A 16,413-nucleotide genomic window follows, 5' to 3' on the forward strand; every position below is an offset into this window, starting at 1 on the left:
GGGCCAATTTTCAAAGGTATTTAGCTGTCTCAAGATGCAGAGAGATGCCTAATGGGATTCAAAAGCGCCTAAGGTGGTTAGGTACCAAACTTCCATTGGGTACCTAACCTGCTTACTCGCTTTTGAAAATCTCACTAGGCATCTATCTGTATCTTGAAGTGCCTCAATACAACCAAAAATTTGTCTCTACTTGCCTACATCACGGTGGCTCTCAGGCTCTCTGAAAAATGTTACCCCTAGTCTTTTCTTTTCCAATGCAACTGTACAGAGAGTAGCTGCTGTTGCTAGTTTTCAAATATGCGTTAGCTAAGAAATGCAAAAAAAATAAAATAAAAAAAAAAATAACCCACGAACACAAACACAAAATGCAAATTAAAAAAAAACAGGAAACAATCTTTTGTGGTTAATTATGTCTCCAGTGTCAAGCAAGCCTGTTTTTTCAAGCAATGAACATGAATAATAAAATATGATTCTTAGGGAAAAATTAATGTTAACAAAAACGTAAGTTCCCAAAGCCTCCAGGGCATGATAAAACCAGGCTGCAGCTTTTATTCTATGTAGCAGAACTCTCCGTTTTAATTTTAAAAAGAACATTTGACAACAGCCCAAATGAAGGTGGGCGTGTAGATGAGATACAGAGGAGGCCTGCAATTCTGCAAATGGCACTTTTATTTTAATTTCAAGGAGACTTTGCCTCATTAGTTATTCTCCTTAATTAATTAGTTAACAGTAGTTCAGAGCTTTGAAGATGTAAAGCATAATATGGAGGCTACGTTTTTTTATTATTACAAGCCTAAAAGTGCACATGCACTTTGTTGATTTCTATATATCAAAGGGTTCCTGCAGAGCCCTACAGGGTGGTGGCCCACAATCTTTTCATTTTCCCATCCTCTCCCCCAAATGCGTCGCCCCCTACATTAACCGAGACTAAAGTAACATCAGAATCAATAATGTAAGCTACATGGCCTATTTACACCAGGTGAGAAACTGTCCCTCTTTTTTCATGTTTGTAAATTTCTCCCACATATGAGGTACCAATTCCAATCATTTGTTAGATGGTCTATATTATTCTCTAAAATCTGAGGAAGGCTGTGCATTAAAGAGTTAAAAATACATGGCAAAAACTGACTTTCCATTGCCTTACATTTTGGGTGGCCATTTAACCTGAGCAAAGTGATCGGATTTTCACTCATTTAGTACAGGTGTAATTGACTACACAAGGCATGGAGAGTCAAGCCTGTAGGGCATGGGGCCACTCATTTTACTCATGTAAACAGCCTCTACTGACTTCATACTTGGTTAAATACTCTGGATCAGTGGTTCTCAACCAGGGGTACATGTACCCCGGGAGTACTGAGAGGTCTTCCGGGGGTACATCAACTCATCTAGATATTTGCCTAGTTTTACAATAGGCTACATAAAAAGCACTAGCGAAGTCAGTACAAACTAAAATTTCATCCAGACAATAACTTCTTTATACTGCTCTATGTATTATACACTGCAATGTAAGTACAATATTTATACACCTCTACCCTGATATAACGCTGTCCTCGGGAGCCAAAAAATCTTACTGCGTTATAGGTGAAACCGTGTTATATCGAACTTGCTTTGATCCACTGGAGTGCGCAGCCCTGCCCCCCCCCGGAGCGCTGCTTTACCACGTTATATCCGGATTCGTGTTATATCGGGTCGCGTTATATCAGCGTAGAGGTGTATTCCAATTGATTTATTTTATAATTATATGGTAAAATGAGAAAGTAGGCAGTTTTTCAGTAATAGTGTGCTCTGACACTTTTGTATTTTTATGTCTGGTTTTGTAAGTTTTTAAGTGAGGTGAAGACAAATCAGACTCCTAAAAGGGATACAGTAGTCTGGAAAGGTTGAGAGCCATTGCTTTGGATGACATCCTCCACTGGTTGAATCAATGGTGCTATACTGATTCACACCAGCTGAAGATCTGGCCTTGTAGGTTTATAGGGATAGAACAGAAAGCTGAGTTCAGCCCATTTCCCGCAACTTCTCATAGATGATATCTGCCACGCTTCCTGGAGATGAGTTTAACAACAGTAAAATAAAAAATTACCTTTGGACCTTGCCTTCCTGGATAACCTGGGAGCCCTGGAACTCCGAGTTTTCCCTGTAATATAATTAAAAAATAGAATGTAGTGTGTATTTTGTGACCGTTTCACCACACCATTTTCAATGGTAATCTGGATTGTATATGTAGGTTCAATAAAGGGTTGCATTATGCAAAAGGAAACACACTAAGCTTCATAGTAGTTCAGATGTGAGATCAGACCACATGAATACCATGAAGCTGAAGATACTTAAGAAGCAGTGGCACTGTCAAAAGCCCCTTCTCTGCTGGGAGAGGCCTTCTGTTTGATTAGGTTTGATTCCTCTCTCTCACGTACAGCAGGTCAGGAAATTTTTTTTTTTTCATGTGAAAAAATTTTAACAAAAAATTGGGTTTTACACAGAAAACCTGCCATAACCCTTAATATTTTCAAATCTGGGGGATTTCAACCAAAAACTCAACATTTTCTTCTAAAACCATAGTTTCGTTTGCAACAAAATCCCATTTTTTTGACAAAAGCTTGTGACCAGCTCCACTCTGATGGTGTTGAACTAAAGCAGAGTGACTCTAGAGCTGGTGACGTCTGAACATGCCTGAGTCTATCCAGTGCAGCATGGCTGTATCCTGTGGGTCAAGTGCTTCTGTGTATATCAGGGATATCAAACAGCACCACACCCCAATGTCTTCAAACAAAATATAGATCGGCCCAAAAATCCGCCTCACTTCCCCTCCAAAAAGAAGTCTCGTCTCAACCTCCAGACTCCCCCATCATTGGCCCTCCCGCCATCCACCAGAGTATATTCTGGGTAAACAGGTTGGTGCAGCAAACTGTAAAACTGGGCCGGCCCTGGCCATTCTTGTCTGCTTTGACTGGGCATTGAAGGGATAGTTCCAGCTTTAGCACTGTTACCTTTTCCCCAGAAGGACCAAGAGGACCTGGATCTCCATTAGGACCTCCGCGACCTTTAGGACCTTCGGGCCCATCTTCACCTCGTGGGCCGGGAGGACCAATTTCACCCTGTTAATCAAAAGGGAAGTGATGATGAAGATGGCACTCATGCAATCTCGTGTCCCAGTGCAAATCACCTGAGGCTGGCAGGAACGTACACACGGCTATGTTCCGGCTCACCCTGGCGTCACTAAAACAATTTGCGGAGAAGTTAAACCTTTACCCAGTCACTGCTCAGACCAGATTGTTGTGCAGTAAATTAGAGTGTTATTAGAACAGACATGCTGCTTTCACTCACATAGCCCGGCTATTATGTCTCAGCACAGCAGTTTTTCCCTACACTCCAATTATCCTCTCTAATTCCAGCTCCCCTCCACTGAAATAGCTTTCATTAGGTCTGGCTCCTATGAACCCTTGTTTCTGCTTCCTGATCTCCAAACCATGGGTTTATACGCATGCAACCCCTGAGAGGTGTTACAATTTAGGGCCAATCTGAAAAACTGCAGAAGAAAGACTGGTATGAAAGCCTCAGCCTGAAAATCACTGGGAAATCAGGCCGAGGAACTGGCTTGGCTATTAGTTACAATAGACGTTTTCACAGTGGAAACACACAGGCAGCCTGATATTTTGCTCACAACTCACTGAGATGGCACCCTATTTGTCTGCAAAATTCTCAGGTAGCCCTCATCCTCAAGCAGCTCGGTATTTATCATAAAAAACAAACAAAGGACCTTGCTAGCAGGCAGCAGGGATTGTATGTTTGGTGAGAACGGCTCAGGCGGGTACCTGTTTGGCAAGAGTATGCATAATCCTCCTGAGATACAAACCTTTTAGCGTGGTCTGCCGCCAGATGAATTTCATCTTCGAAAAGAAGGAGGTGGGGCCGGAAAAGCTTTCAAGTGATCGACGGAGAGTGACTTTGAGATGATGTTCAGAATGGGGCCCTTGGTATGGCTCCATGGTATTCTTACATGCCAGGAGCGATGGAGGATTTGCTTTGCATTTTTCACAAGTCATCAAACAAAGAGCAATTTTTTTTTAAAAATGTGTCACAAATTACTGTTGTCAATCTCACTCCCTTGGGTCTTCTCACCCACAGCCTAATATCTATTAATGAAACACCAAGCTAAGATGTGTTTTATTGTTCAGAAAGGCATGGCAAGAATGTCTCCAGCCATACATCAGCGAGGTGGCATTCTACAAAACTATTTCCTAGTTGGCAGATCCCTGCACAGGTGTGCTATGCAGCTGCTGTCTGAATCTCTGTGTTAGTTTGGGCCGATGATTTGAAAAGCTTTTGATGCCAGGCAATGTGCCCTGCTTCTAAAGATACACGTCTAATATGAAAATGCACCCCTGGTGGTTTCCATAGCCCTGTTCTCACTTCTACTGAAGTGCATGCCGGGTGACTTTAAACTTTGTTCTGGTGCTACGAATCGACATCCGGCTTAGCAAATAAAGAGGATGTAACACTATGGGAGGGGAAAGGGATACTGGAAATAAATAAATGATCATGCAGGATGCACGAGCATCAGGACTGCAAGATTGGGTTCTATGTCACTACTAGCTTTAATTTTACTTCTGATATGGGAATAAAGAATTGAGAGATTTAGAACCTCCTTGATTCCAGCAAGTCTGAGAAGCCAGGGATCCTATATAGCAGCTGAATGTACAGAATGGGAGCAGAGTCTCATCATGTCCCAGTCTAACTTTCTGCTCTCCACTGAGCAGATCTCATGAATGAATACAGGAGTAAGCGTTATAAAGATGATGCAAGCAATTTGCTGCCCGCAGGACACTCCTTCCCAGGATACCGGTGTGAAATGAATTCTGATGTATTCCACTCTGGGACAGAATCTTTATATACCAGGCACTTATCAGGAAAACACCAACAAGAAAAACCTTCTAGTTCTCCCTTGAAGCTGCAATAGAACGACCATCGTGTTCCACCCCAGAGAGAACTGCATTTCATAACTGCACAACAGGACAGTTATCTAGTGCTTATGAGGGACTTTCAAAGCCCTGCCCCCTATTATTATGCTCAGTGCTTCATTTGGTTATTGAAGGGTATCACTGAATGCTAACATGCCTGAAGAACCATCCTCATTACATGAGACTGATTTCATGAAGCGTGAAGGACCCTGTCCCAAATCTGCTCTCTCTCGCTCTCTGTAAGGAAGATGCATTCAGCATACCTCGCCAGATCAGCAAACACTCACCCGGTCTCCCTTGATGCCCATGTCACCTTTGAAGCCAGGGAAGCCATCTTCACCCTGAATAACAGGAGGAGAAAAACAGCTGATTGTCCAAAGGGGACACTGTGACACAGGTCAAATATAAGCCGTGACATTCTGCACCTTTGGGGAACAGTACTGAGTGCTGAGCAGGGTTCTGAGCGAGGGAATGAACCAATTTCAGCCCCCCGTTCAGCAGCTGCAGCAGAACTGTCAGCCTATGCACTCTTCCACAGCAGGGCCAGTGAATCCATGTAGTGGCAGATACATTCCTTCGCTTGGCCACCATGTCACTGCCTCCCTCTCCCTCCATGGCAGCATGAAGGCAGCCTCTGTGAAACTCTGAACCGGGGGTGCACAATGCTTGTGTATTTCCATTGCATCAGGGCATCGCTGTACCAGGGGGAGGGCAAGATGGGCCCACTAACCCCCATGCACATTGCACATCACATGTGCCCTTCTAGAGGACTCTAGAGCTCTTTGATTCACTCATCAAAAATGTAAGCATGATTCATGGTGAGAACAACATATCCATGCAACACAGTCAAGCTGTAAGTGCTCAAGATCCTACCTTTGGGAGTATCATATCAACAGACAACTATAATCCCACTGGAATTACAAAGGTGCATTCTCCAACCAATCACACCTTGGCTCCGAGTAGAGATCATCTGCTCAGATGGTATAAATACCAGCAATTTACCGGTACTAGCAACAAATTATTTTGAAGAATAACAGGGTTTTATTTTCACGGAGATCATTTTACACTATCCTTCCATGAAACCTCAAGGACAGTAGTAATATTTCTTCCAGCCAAGACAGTTTAACTGCAGAGCTCAAATCGATACTGTATCAACTCCTAGAGCAAACCCAGGACAGACTAAAACACAGACACCGTAACCAAAACCAACTTTGGATTCTGGAAGGTTCTTCTGGCTAACTCCTTGCCTCTAATTGCCAGCTCTGCTGCTCATGGACTATCAGATATGAAAAAGGAACATGGGGATACTTAGGACTGGAACAGCGCAGCAAATCTCCATCTCCTGATACTGCTTTGGGAGACCACAGCTGAATCCCTGAAATATAATCTATATTTTTTTCTACGCACATTCTACTTTGTCAAATTCCTTTGAAAGACAGATTTTACAAGCTGCTCCAATGGTTGGTCTTGGCAGTGTATTCCATACACTGTATTCCCTGGGCCAGATTCTGATCTTTGTTACCCAGATGTAAGTCACAATGAATTCCATTTATGTCAGTGGAATTTCCCCTGGCTAACAAAAAAACCAGAAGCCTGCTCCTGGGCAAAGGACTTCTGCTAAAATGTACATTGACATGCTTTTTGTTTGCTATTAGTTAGGAAGCAGTGTGCTTCAGTCACCAGTGAAAGGGGGAAATCCAACACGAAACCAGACTCCCCTCCCTTCTAAGGTATTTAAACCATAATACTACTACTAATGGCTGGCCTCAGGAGTCGGGCCAAAGACTGAGTAGGTCATGGAGACTGCGTTATTCCCAGCTCAGAGTTGATACATGCTGGCTGAGCATTGTGGAGGATGTCTATGCTATGCCTGCTCTGGGAATAAATAGAGAGCAGCTGTTTCTAGGACTGACAGTCCAGCTCCATTCACCAGCAGAAATATTCATACGTGTATGTCTCACAGGACTTGATCCTACATTGGCAAAGCAGGTCTGCAAAACTGCACACACAGGCAACCTTCCTCCAATGGAATGGGGTAACTCACCTTTTCACCCTTGGTGCCCTTCAAGCCACGAACACCGTCTGCCCCCTTAGGAAAAAATACAGAGGCACATTACAATGTTACACCTGCACAAGGTAAAGCATACACACAGCTAGAGCTGGGTGAATCATTAACAATAGTGAATTTTGCCTCACTCTCTGCTGCCAAATTGTCCTTGTGCAGATTGTGATTTTCCTAAATGTACTGGTGGTTTATAATTATTTGCTGAATAGTTTTTGGTCTGTTGCTCATTTGTGAATATTTGCTATTCAAAATTTGAGCTGATTTCATTGGACAGAAGGGACATGTGATACGTCTCCATTTCTCAATAAGATGAATGTAACAGTCAGAATCAAGTTTCCAGGGAGAACATTCATGATTGGAAGTTTGCTTTCTGAAAAGGTTTTCCAAAAATTCACTTTAAAATAGGCAACTTTCACCAAAATCTCCTGCCAGTAAACCGAACTGACTAAGATATTAGGTAAGTGCAAAAGGGGTACAGACAAAGTGACGTCATTTGAAAAAATACTGAACACACATTCACAACATCTTCCTTTATTACTTTGTAGCATTCACCCAGCAGAGAGTCTGCAGATTTCTGGCTCTTTTTTAGTGCGACACTCACCTCCATTGTGCATTGGCTGTAGGGGTGAATGAATTGCACTCAAAGAAACATCTACACTGCAGCTGGAAATGCGCTTATGAGCATGGGTAGACAGACACACATTAGCTCCGCTTAAGCTAGTGCACTAAAAATAGCCGGGGGTAGTACAGGCAGCAGCTTGGGCTAATTGCCTGAATACAAACCCTCCCAGCATACTTGGACAGCTAGCCCAAGCCACCACCCATGCTATCCCTGGCTACACTGCTATTGTTAGCCTGCTAGTTTGAGCAGAGCTAGCACATCTGTCTACCCGCACTGGAAAGCTTGCTCCCAGCTGCAGTGTAGACGTACCCTTGAAAGTCAACGGGAAAAATCCTCATTTATTTCAATGGGGCCAAGATTCCACCCTTTCGTACTGATCCACCAGTTGAGGTGGGACTTCAAACTAAACAGCAGCGATTGTTTTCCGAGTGCCAGATCCTCTGCTAAGTATGAATGGACATAACCACACTGCAGTCAAATGAAAATGTTCAGGATCCTTTATAAACCACCTATTCATCTGTATATGTCTGGCAAGGGCAGAGCAGAATCATTCTAATTCATGCTTAACGTTCATGCCGTTTATTGATGGTCACGATTCTGGAGAAAGACATTACAAGGGGCTAAAGCCGGCGGGCTCTCGACTGAGACTCAGTTTGCCAAGTGCCCTCTTGTGGTAAAAACACATTATGCTCCCAGCCTGATACAATAACTCAGCACAGCAGTCATCCCTTCACAGCCCAGCCGGCTTTGAAACCAGGATAAATCTTTAGCGCAACTAGGATCTGAAGAAGCATAATGTGTAACCTATGATTGCCTCTGTGTGAAATGATACTGAATGGACACTCTTAAGCACTCTGCTACTTAATCAGCCTCCAACAGCAGACATCCTTAGCACTAAATGGACAAGGTGAAGAAGATGTAATTTTCCTGACGATAGTACTAGTCTCGGGATTCAAGAGACAGTCAAGTATTATCTAGCACTCCTTCCCTTGGAGTTGACTTGTCTCCGTGTTTGCTATTATCCTGTACTCAGTTCCCAAGCCATTACATCTAATCAAAACGCTGCCGACACCAAGATCCACGACACGGAGTCGGGAAAGCGGGGCGGGGGGGAGTGGGGCGTTAGAGATTGGGGGGGGAAAAACGTAGCGAATATAAAGCTAAAACCAGAATGCGAAAGCATGAAGCCTGAGAATACCTGTCCGTTATTAATGCAGCACCACATTCACTAATTATATGAATGCGGGGCAACTCCCCCATTTTCGGAATCACTGGTCCTGTACTGAATAAGTAGAGGTAAGCGGAACAGCAGTATGGAATGAGATGACTGATCATCCGGGAGAGGGGCTACTGGCCGGGAAGAATGCCTAGGAAAACTGGAGAACAGGAAGCAGTCATACTGGATCTGTGGTCCAGTCTAGCACTGCATCGCGTGTCCAACAGTGGCCGGTACCAGCTACTTCACAAGCAGGTGAAGGAAACCCTGAAATAGGCGGTTAAGGAATCACCTGCTCCCGGGGAAAAATTTCTTCCTAACCTCTGTCTCTTAGAGAAGTTGGCTTATGCCTTGAAGCAGGATTTCTACCCCTGCCAAACTTTTTGGGTTTATTTATGTATGGATATTTAAATCAATCAACACTAGGGCATTGAACAGAATGGAAAGGAAAGGGAAAGAATGAATAGTGAGTCCAAAGTATACAAATGTCAGGAACATGACATATTATTATTAATTGTTTGATTGTAGCACCTAAAAGCCCTTGTTATGGATCAAGACCCACTGTGCTAGGCGCTGTACAAACAGAGAACCAAAAAGATGGTCTCTGCGCCAAGGAGCTTACAATCTAAGTATCTAATTGAGGGGGTTTCAAGTACATCTTGTACTTGTCCCTCCTACCCAGATGCCTGAGGTAAGCATGTGATCTTGCACACTACGTATGTGGCACAACAGAGCCGGAGCATGAACTGAGAATTTAGCCTGTGCACTTTTTGGTTAGTACTGCAACGTTATTGAAGAGTTCTGCTGTGGATTCACCCACCCTGCTCCCTTTCCTCTCACTGTCCTGCACATGCATCAGACGGTGGAATTTTGCCCTTAATTTTTTAATAGATTATTTTAGCTACTTAACAGATTATTTTAGTGGTTGTGACATGGGGCACAGTTCCCTAAGATGCTATGGTAGTGCATATGGGAAGTTTACATACAGTGCCTGCCTGCACTACATCTAGATCTAGCTGGTGCAACTGCTTCACGCGTCCCTGTCTATTTGACCTTGGTTGCTTAGAGCTGCCAGAGTCTAGCTGCTCACACGCTGATGGCCGAAGGCCATAGGAGGAGATGCCCCTGGACAATAAGGAAATCTGGAAGCCTGGCCATACGCAGCTGCAAATCATTGGTGTGATTTCACCAGCCTACTCACTGAGCTGCAGTGGATTGATCATGCTGTGTGTGTGTCTGTCGAGAGACTGGAGAGTATCAATATGTGAGACAGTCAATACTAATGGATTCTGAGATCTAATTCTCAGTTGGCTGCTGTGGTTTCTTGCGGCTTTGGGGCTGCACGTCCTATTCTGAGTTTTGAAGACTTTGTGAGCCAAATTCTGCCTTTAAGCACATGAGGCTCACTTGGAAAGGGGGAAGCTGGGTATCAGGGACCCAATGGAAGGTCAAGGCAGAATGGTTTCAGGAGTGGAAGGTGGGAGATTCAGCAGTGTGCCTTCCCGCTGCATCCCCTAGTGCTTGCAGCGGATAGCCGCCGAGGGTGTCAAAGGCGTGATCAAGTCCCTTTGTCATTCAAAGCATTGCTAGGCCCATGTCTTGCCTTGCTTGGGGCAAAAAGTAAGACGCTTCCTGCACACTGATTTTCCCTCAGGAAAAGCAGGCCAGAATTTCACCCCAGGGAACACACATCTCATCGCTGTACTATGCAAGATAACTCTTATATCAACAAAAAGAGTTGTTTAAAAATGAATTTAATTTTACCCAAGATATATTTCATGTCCTCCCCCAACCCCTCCTGCATGTAAAAAATACAAATGAATTTCAAGTGCAGTGAATTCATACAGCAGGAGAGAATTCTGATCAGATGGACAAGATCTAATGATTGATGATGGCAAGTCCAAGGAGAGACACTGTTCTTTGATTCCCAGAACTGAAGCTTTATTCAATTAATAGCACGCTGATTGAGGGAACCGAAACATTTTTGATAAACAGTGAGGATTGTGCAGACGACACACTTTCTCTATATCACTTTAATGAGGAACAGTTCCACTTTAGCAGTAAGCATAATGGAAAACCATTCCTTAATGGACCACTAAGTCTCAATCTGCTGCGCTGCAAGACATGAGACGAAAACATGCTTTGGTTAAATAAATCTAGTTAAATTTTTGGAAATGGAAGAGTGAGTGGCTTTGTGCTGCTGGGAAAATGTATGGAGGGTTTGAATCAGTTTTCACTTCATCTTTAGCCTTTGATCCAGTATCTATATCCACGAGCATGGAACCCTGCAGTTTCACAGTTAGATCAGGGGCAAAATTAACAGATTTTGATGCAGGATTAAGAATCAGAGTGGTAGGGGAAAATACCCACTACCTTCTTATCAATGTACACATACTGCAGATATCAGGAGCAAGCTGAAGAACTGCAATTCAATTCAGTGAGAGAGAATGGGATGTGAGTTTAAATCACACACAGAGAAATCTTGGCTTCAAATAACACGATTTCAGAGTACTCTGAGCGCACAGACACACTGTATTTTGTTTTAATATTGGGCTATTTTGTTTCATTAACAGTCACAGCCTGTTAAAATCTTCATGTACAGGCGGAGATTTGTTTTGTTTTCCAACAGCAAGTGATTGTGATGGAACTGTGCCATATTCCGTGGGAATAAAAATCCATCTGAAGCTCTTCCAGAAAGCAGTGGAGCTTTATTTCTACTAGGCCTGAGTTGATATGTCAGGCCAAAGGAATTGATCAAATGTTAAGTATGACTGAACACTAGTGCTTCAGTGTTTTTGCTACACTCCGCAGTAAGACATCTAAGTTTCTTCTAGGCTCACTGATAACACATCTACCATAGGTATCACATCCATATTGAGTGGTAATGCTCCTGGGTAGCCTCTAGACTCATCTGTAATACCTATAGGTTTCTCCCCAACTAACTGAGTCACCACCTAGGCTTCTAGATTTCTTCCAGTGCTCTTGCAGCGCTACCCCTTCTATATGACCATTCCTTAGTTCCATTTACATAGAACCAGAGTTGCTAACCCTTTTTAAGCCAGAGAAAGATTTGCTAAGAGTAAGTAGAAGAAATTCCTTCTTAGGGGCTGCTGTCAAACTCAGTGAGATCCAAGATGGCCTCCTTTCCTCGAACACAAAACACAGAATTCAGCTCAGAAATAAAGACGTAGGTGTGTGTTCCTGCCTTCCCATCTTCCTTACCTTGACGCCACGAGGTCCTGGATATCCAAGTGGGCCCTGAGGGCCAGTTGGACCCTGTGATTTAAAAACAACAATGACAAAACAACATTAAGATACAGCAATGGTGGAACTTTTTGATAAACTATTTGTCCTGAACTGCACAGGAAAATGCGTGGCTGGCTGAATGGAAGGCATATGGGAGGTCAGCTGTGCTTAGAAGAGGCTACGGAAACCTAACTTAGAGATCGTGTTGCTCTGTGGTCTGAGCACAGGACAGAAGACAGAGAGAGGAGACACCAGCTGTGCGACTTCTATACTGATTAGCTACAAAGAAAAAGTTTTATACACAGGATCCACCAACGCTTTGCAATGGCAGAAGTGACTTCACTGCTTAGTTTCAGGTAGAGCAGGTTGAAGCTGAATTTCGAAGTCATGATGAAATTTTTAAAAAGAAAAAAATCGTTGAAATGTTCACAATTCTTTTCTTGCCTTTTTCCAACCAACTATAGAATTGGTCAGAATTGTTCAAAATTCAAGGTGTAGCAGTGTCAAATTTGAAAACTTTAGATTGTCAAAATGTTGAAAAAAAAAGGGGGGGAAGTAATTGTATAAAATGTGAATTTCTCTTTTTCCCCTCAACTAGCTCTAGCTTCAAGAGTAATAAAATAGGAGCAATGCAGGGGTGCTGCAACAATTTGTATAGTGGGGATGCTGAGAGCCATTGAACCAAAGTGTAACCCTGTATATAATGGAAACCACTTCAAGCCAGGGGGTGCTGCAGCACCCCCAGCACCTCTAGTTCCAGCACCTATGGAGCAATGGAATAAAATTAAAAAGTGAAAATTTAGACTTAATGGGTAAAACTTTCAAAAGTGCTTAAGGAACTTAGGGGTCTAAGTCCCATTTTCAAAAGTGCTTTAGACTTGTAAATTCCTGCATCACTTTTTAAAATGGGACTTACGAGCCTAGGATCCCTAGATCCAGAAAACTACAGATAATGAGATCTATACCAGAACATGTGGAATAAACTCCCAAGGGAAGCAGCGGAAACCCCATCACGTGGCACATGTGAACCTAAATAGCACGAAACATTAGCACATGTGCAACGGGGACCAATTCTTCATGTACAAGGAGATGCATTGGATGCCCTCAAGTCTAGCTTGTCACCGATTTCTAGGACTGTTATTATAATGATGGCTCTATTCATAAGATCCAATGGTTGGAAGCTGAAGCTAGACAAATGTAGCCTAAAAATAAGATGCAAATTTGAACAGGGAGGGTCATTAACAACTTACTTGGGCATGTGATGGATTCTCCATCACTTGAAATATTTAAGTTAAGACTGGATGTCTTTTTAAAAGATGAGCTGTAGCTCAAACAGAAGTTATGGGCTTGATACAGACATTTTCAGGTGAGGTTCTTTGGCCTGGATTTTGCCGGAGGGCAGACTATGATGATCATAATGGTCCCTTCTAGCATTCAAAACTATGAATCCATCTAGTCATCACTGACTCCAAGGGCAGAATTGTAGTTCTTGCCAAACCTGGATGGACAGACTCCATGGTAACTTTGTAAGTACCTTGCACCATCGCTATAGTGCTGTATTGAGACTCGGTAAATCAATCACATTTTCAACTAAATTTTTTTCTTTTGCTCAACTAATTGAAAAATACTCTTCCATTTCTTTAAGAGAGTTCTGGATAATTTTTCCCAGCTTGACAGCCAGACTGAGCTGAAGGATCTATGCTTCTTGGGGTCTGTTGGAGTCTCAGACCTCACGCTAGGGTCAATTGGAACATATCTAGCAGCACAAACACTGCTCTGAGATCATAATTGCTTAAGTAATAACTCATGGAGAAAGTTATAGCCTGGATCTGGACTTTTACCCTGACACCTGATGACTCCCTGATGTTTGCGAAATGTCTCCCAGCACAGCAAGTGAGCGCAGGACTGTTTACTGGGTTTTAATAGTCTACAGACATGAACATTTGAATTCCTAGCCTCACGTGATGCCAGCTGGAGGAATGGCCCCCGTCAAGGTTGCAGGCATCATTTTCCTGCTCTACACAGTACCTATGCAATGCTAGGGTGAGCTTCAATCAAGCCGGACAGAACTGTAATAAAAGACTTTTGACAAATGTAATGTTTTTCAACTGAATGGGACACAGCAGGAACACAGATGGTAAATCTCCCAGACAAACTAACAACCATATAATTCAAGGACTCTGAGCAATGTTTTCTAAAATATTGTTAAAGAGGGATTTTGACATGGGGGCAAACTAGAAAGAAAAGAACATTAATTTTTTTTTTAAATAATTTTCTGCAGCACTGAGGATATTTATTTGTGTCTGATTAACAGCTTTCCCCTTCACAGGTTTCTGTTTGTATGTTTGGGAAGCTTTTCAGTGCTGCTTGCCAGGAGAGCCGGGGTAGACAATGCTGCTAACCAGATCTCTGGTGCAACTACAGGTTTATAGACAAGCTGCAATTGTCCCATGACTCCTTCCTCCTCATCCCCTGTGGCCAAAATCACAAGTGAGAAAACAATCAAAACGCATCTTAGATTCCGAAGGTTCAGGTAGGAAAAACGTCCAAGTTTATCTAGATTTCTAAATGAGCTGCAAATCTCACAAGATCACCATTCCTGGGACATTTCCAAACAGAGAGTGGGAGGTGGGTGGGTGTGTGTGTGTAATATTTCTGTACCTTTGTTTCTAGACAAAGACAGAAAGTGGAAGAAGTAGAAAGAACATTAAAAGAAACACACAGACAGATGAACTGAACTTGGTTTTAGGAGCAGGGTTGGTGGCTTCTTATTCTTGCTACGTCTGCTGGCCCATGCCCACTTATTTTACAGTTTCTCATTGGTGTTTCATAAAGCAGTACAGCCAAGTCATGTGACCTTCTCCCAGCACATGTTTAACAAAAGTTTTGCAAACACAGCTATGTCCCTTAGGAGTGTGAAACATGCACCCTCCCCCTCTCCCCCCCCCCCCCACTCCTTATCTGACATAGCTATGCTGGCAAAAACCCTAATGTAGATTCAGTTATACCGACAAAAACGTCCTTTTGCCAATCTAGCTTATTTCATTCGGGGAACAGGTATAAGTTATGTCGGCAAAAGAACTCTTGCTGCTACGAGCTGCAGCTCCACTTGGAGGGTTTGCTGGTATAGCTCTACCAGTCCAGTACCAATTTGCTGGTATAGTGCCAGTTTGCAGGTATAACGATCTAAGCAAATCCTCCCTAGTGTAGACAAGGCCTCGCTCCTTCAGAACTGACCAGAGCGCTTGAATGCCTCCAAGGCAATGAAGTCATCTGCTCAACGCCTAACATTGCATGGGGATTAATTTCTTCCTCCACGTTCAGTGACACTAAATAAGAATGATGAGGGTCTAGTTAACACATACCTGACTCCCCTTCTCACCAGGAGGACCTTCTTTGCCAGGATGACCCTATTAATAAAACAGACAGACAAACCAGAGAGAGGAGATTAATAATCAGATCACTGATTTGGAAACTGACCATCAGTTTTGGTCTATTTCCAAGGGGATCCTTACACATTAGTGAGCACTTACTCATGCGAGTGGTCCCGTTGAGGTCAACTGATCTACTTGCATGAGTGCTCACCAACATAAGGGGACTGCAGTGGTCCCTTAGTGGAATTCTACTTTACACTGCTACACCACCTTGCATCTGCGCAGCACAAGACATTTGCAAATATCAATAACATCTCGCAACACCTCTGCGAGTTGGGCAACTAGCCGTGTATCTATTTTGTGAAGAGGGAACTGTGGCACAAGGCGGCTAAATGTCACACCCAAGGCCATGCGGCAAGTCCATGGCAGAGTCAGGAGTAAAACTCAGAAGTTCTGGATCCCACTCCCGTGTTTTAATCACTAGGCCACTTTTGCTCCTGATATTTGCTGTCATTAGGTTGGTGATGGGGAAAAAAATCCAGTTGTGCAACTCTGGAGAGTATGTTGGGAAGGCTGTGATGGTCAGATCTCCACACTGCAGTCATTTGCTAATTACTGGAATCAATTGCACAATCTCATGAGAAACACTCAGTTAACCTGCATCCCCACTGCATGCTGACTGTCTGGACACTGGTCGGCTTTCTTCTTGGGCCTGGGAGCTGAATAACCCAACGTCCTGTAGCTTCCAACACATTCTTATTCAGTGTCTTTAGAAGCCTTTTGTTGAGATTTCTATCGGTACAAAACAAAAGTACCATTTTCCATCCTGAAAAATTGCTTCTAATCAAGCACAGTGCAGTAGTGAAGCATTGTGACGAGCCAATGAGTGCCTTTGCAACGGATTTGCTTACTAAAGGACCAAACACACTGCC

General features: G+C 43.2%; 1 protein-coding gene across 2 annotated transcripts in view; it reads right to left on the reverse strand.

Annotated features, from left to right (window-relative positions):
- Positions 1 to 16,413, reverse strand: part of COL5A1 (collagen type V alpha 1 chain) — a 241,082-nt gene that overhangs the window by 57,208 nt on the left and 167,461 nt on the right. For both annotated transcript variants that reach the window (XM_065418816.1, XM_065418815.1), the window contains exons 26-31: positions 15,473 to 15,517; positions 12,084 to 12,137; positions 7,003 to 7,047; positions 5,246 to 5,299; positions 2,988 to 3,095; positions 2,084 to 2,137 (exon numbers count right to left, since the gene is read on the reverse strand). In XM_065418816.1, the coding sequence (XP_065274888.1) occupies positions 2,084 to 2,137; positions 2,988 to 3,095; positions 5,246 to 5,299; positions 7,003 to 7,047; positions 12,084 to 12,137; positions 15,473 to 15,517 (360 nt within the window). The remainder of the gene's footprint in view (positions 1 to 2,083; positions 2,138 to 2,987; positions 3,096 to 5,245; positions 5,300 to 7,002; positions 7,048 to 12,083; positions 12,138 to 15,472; positions 15,518 to 16,413) is intronic.

Source organism: Emys orbicularis, chromosome 18 (genome assembly GCF_028017835.1).
Source record: "Emys orbicularis isolate rEmyOrb1 chromosome 18, rEmyOrb1.hap1, whole genome shotgun sequence".
NCBI lineage: Eukaryota > Metazoa > Chordata > Testudines > Emydidae > Emys > Emys orbicularis.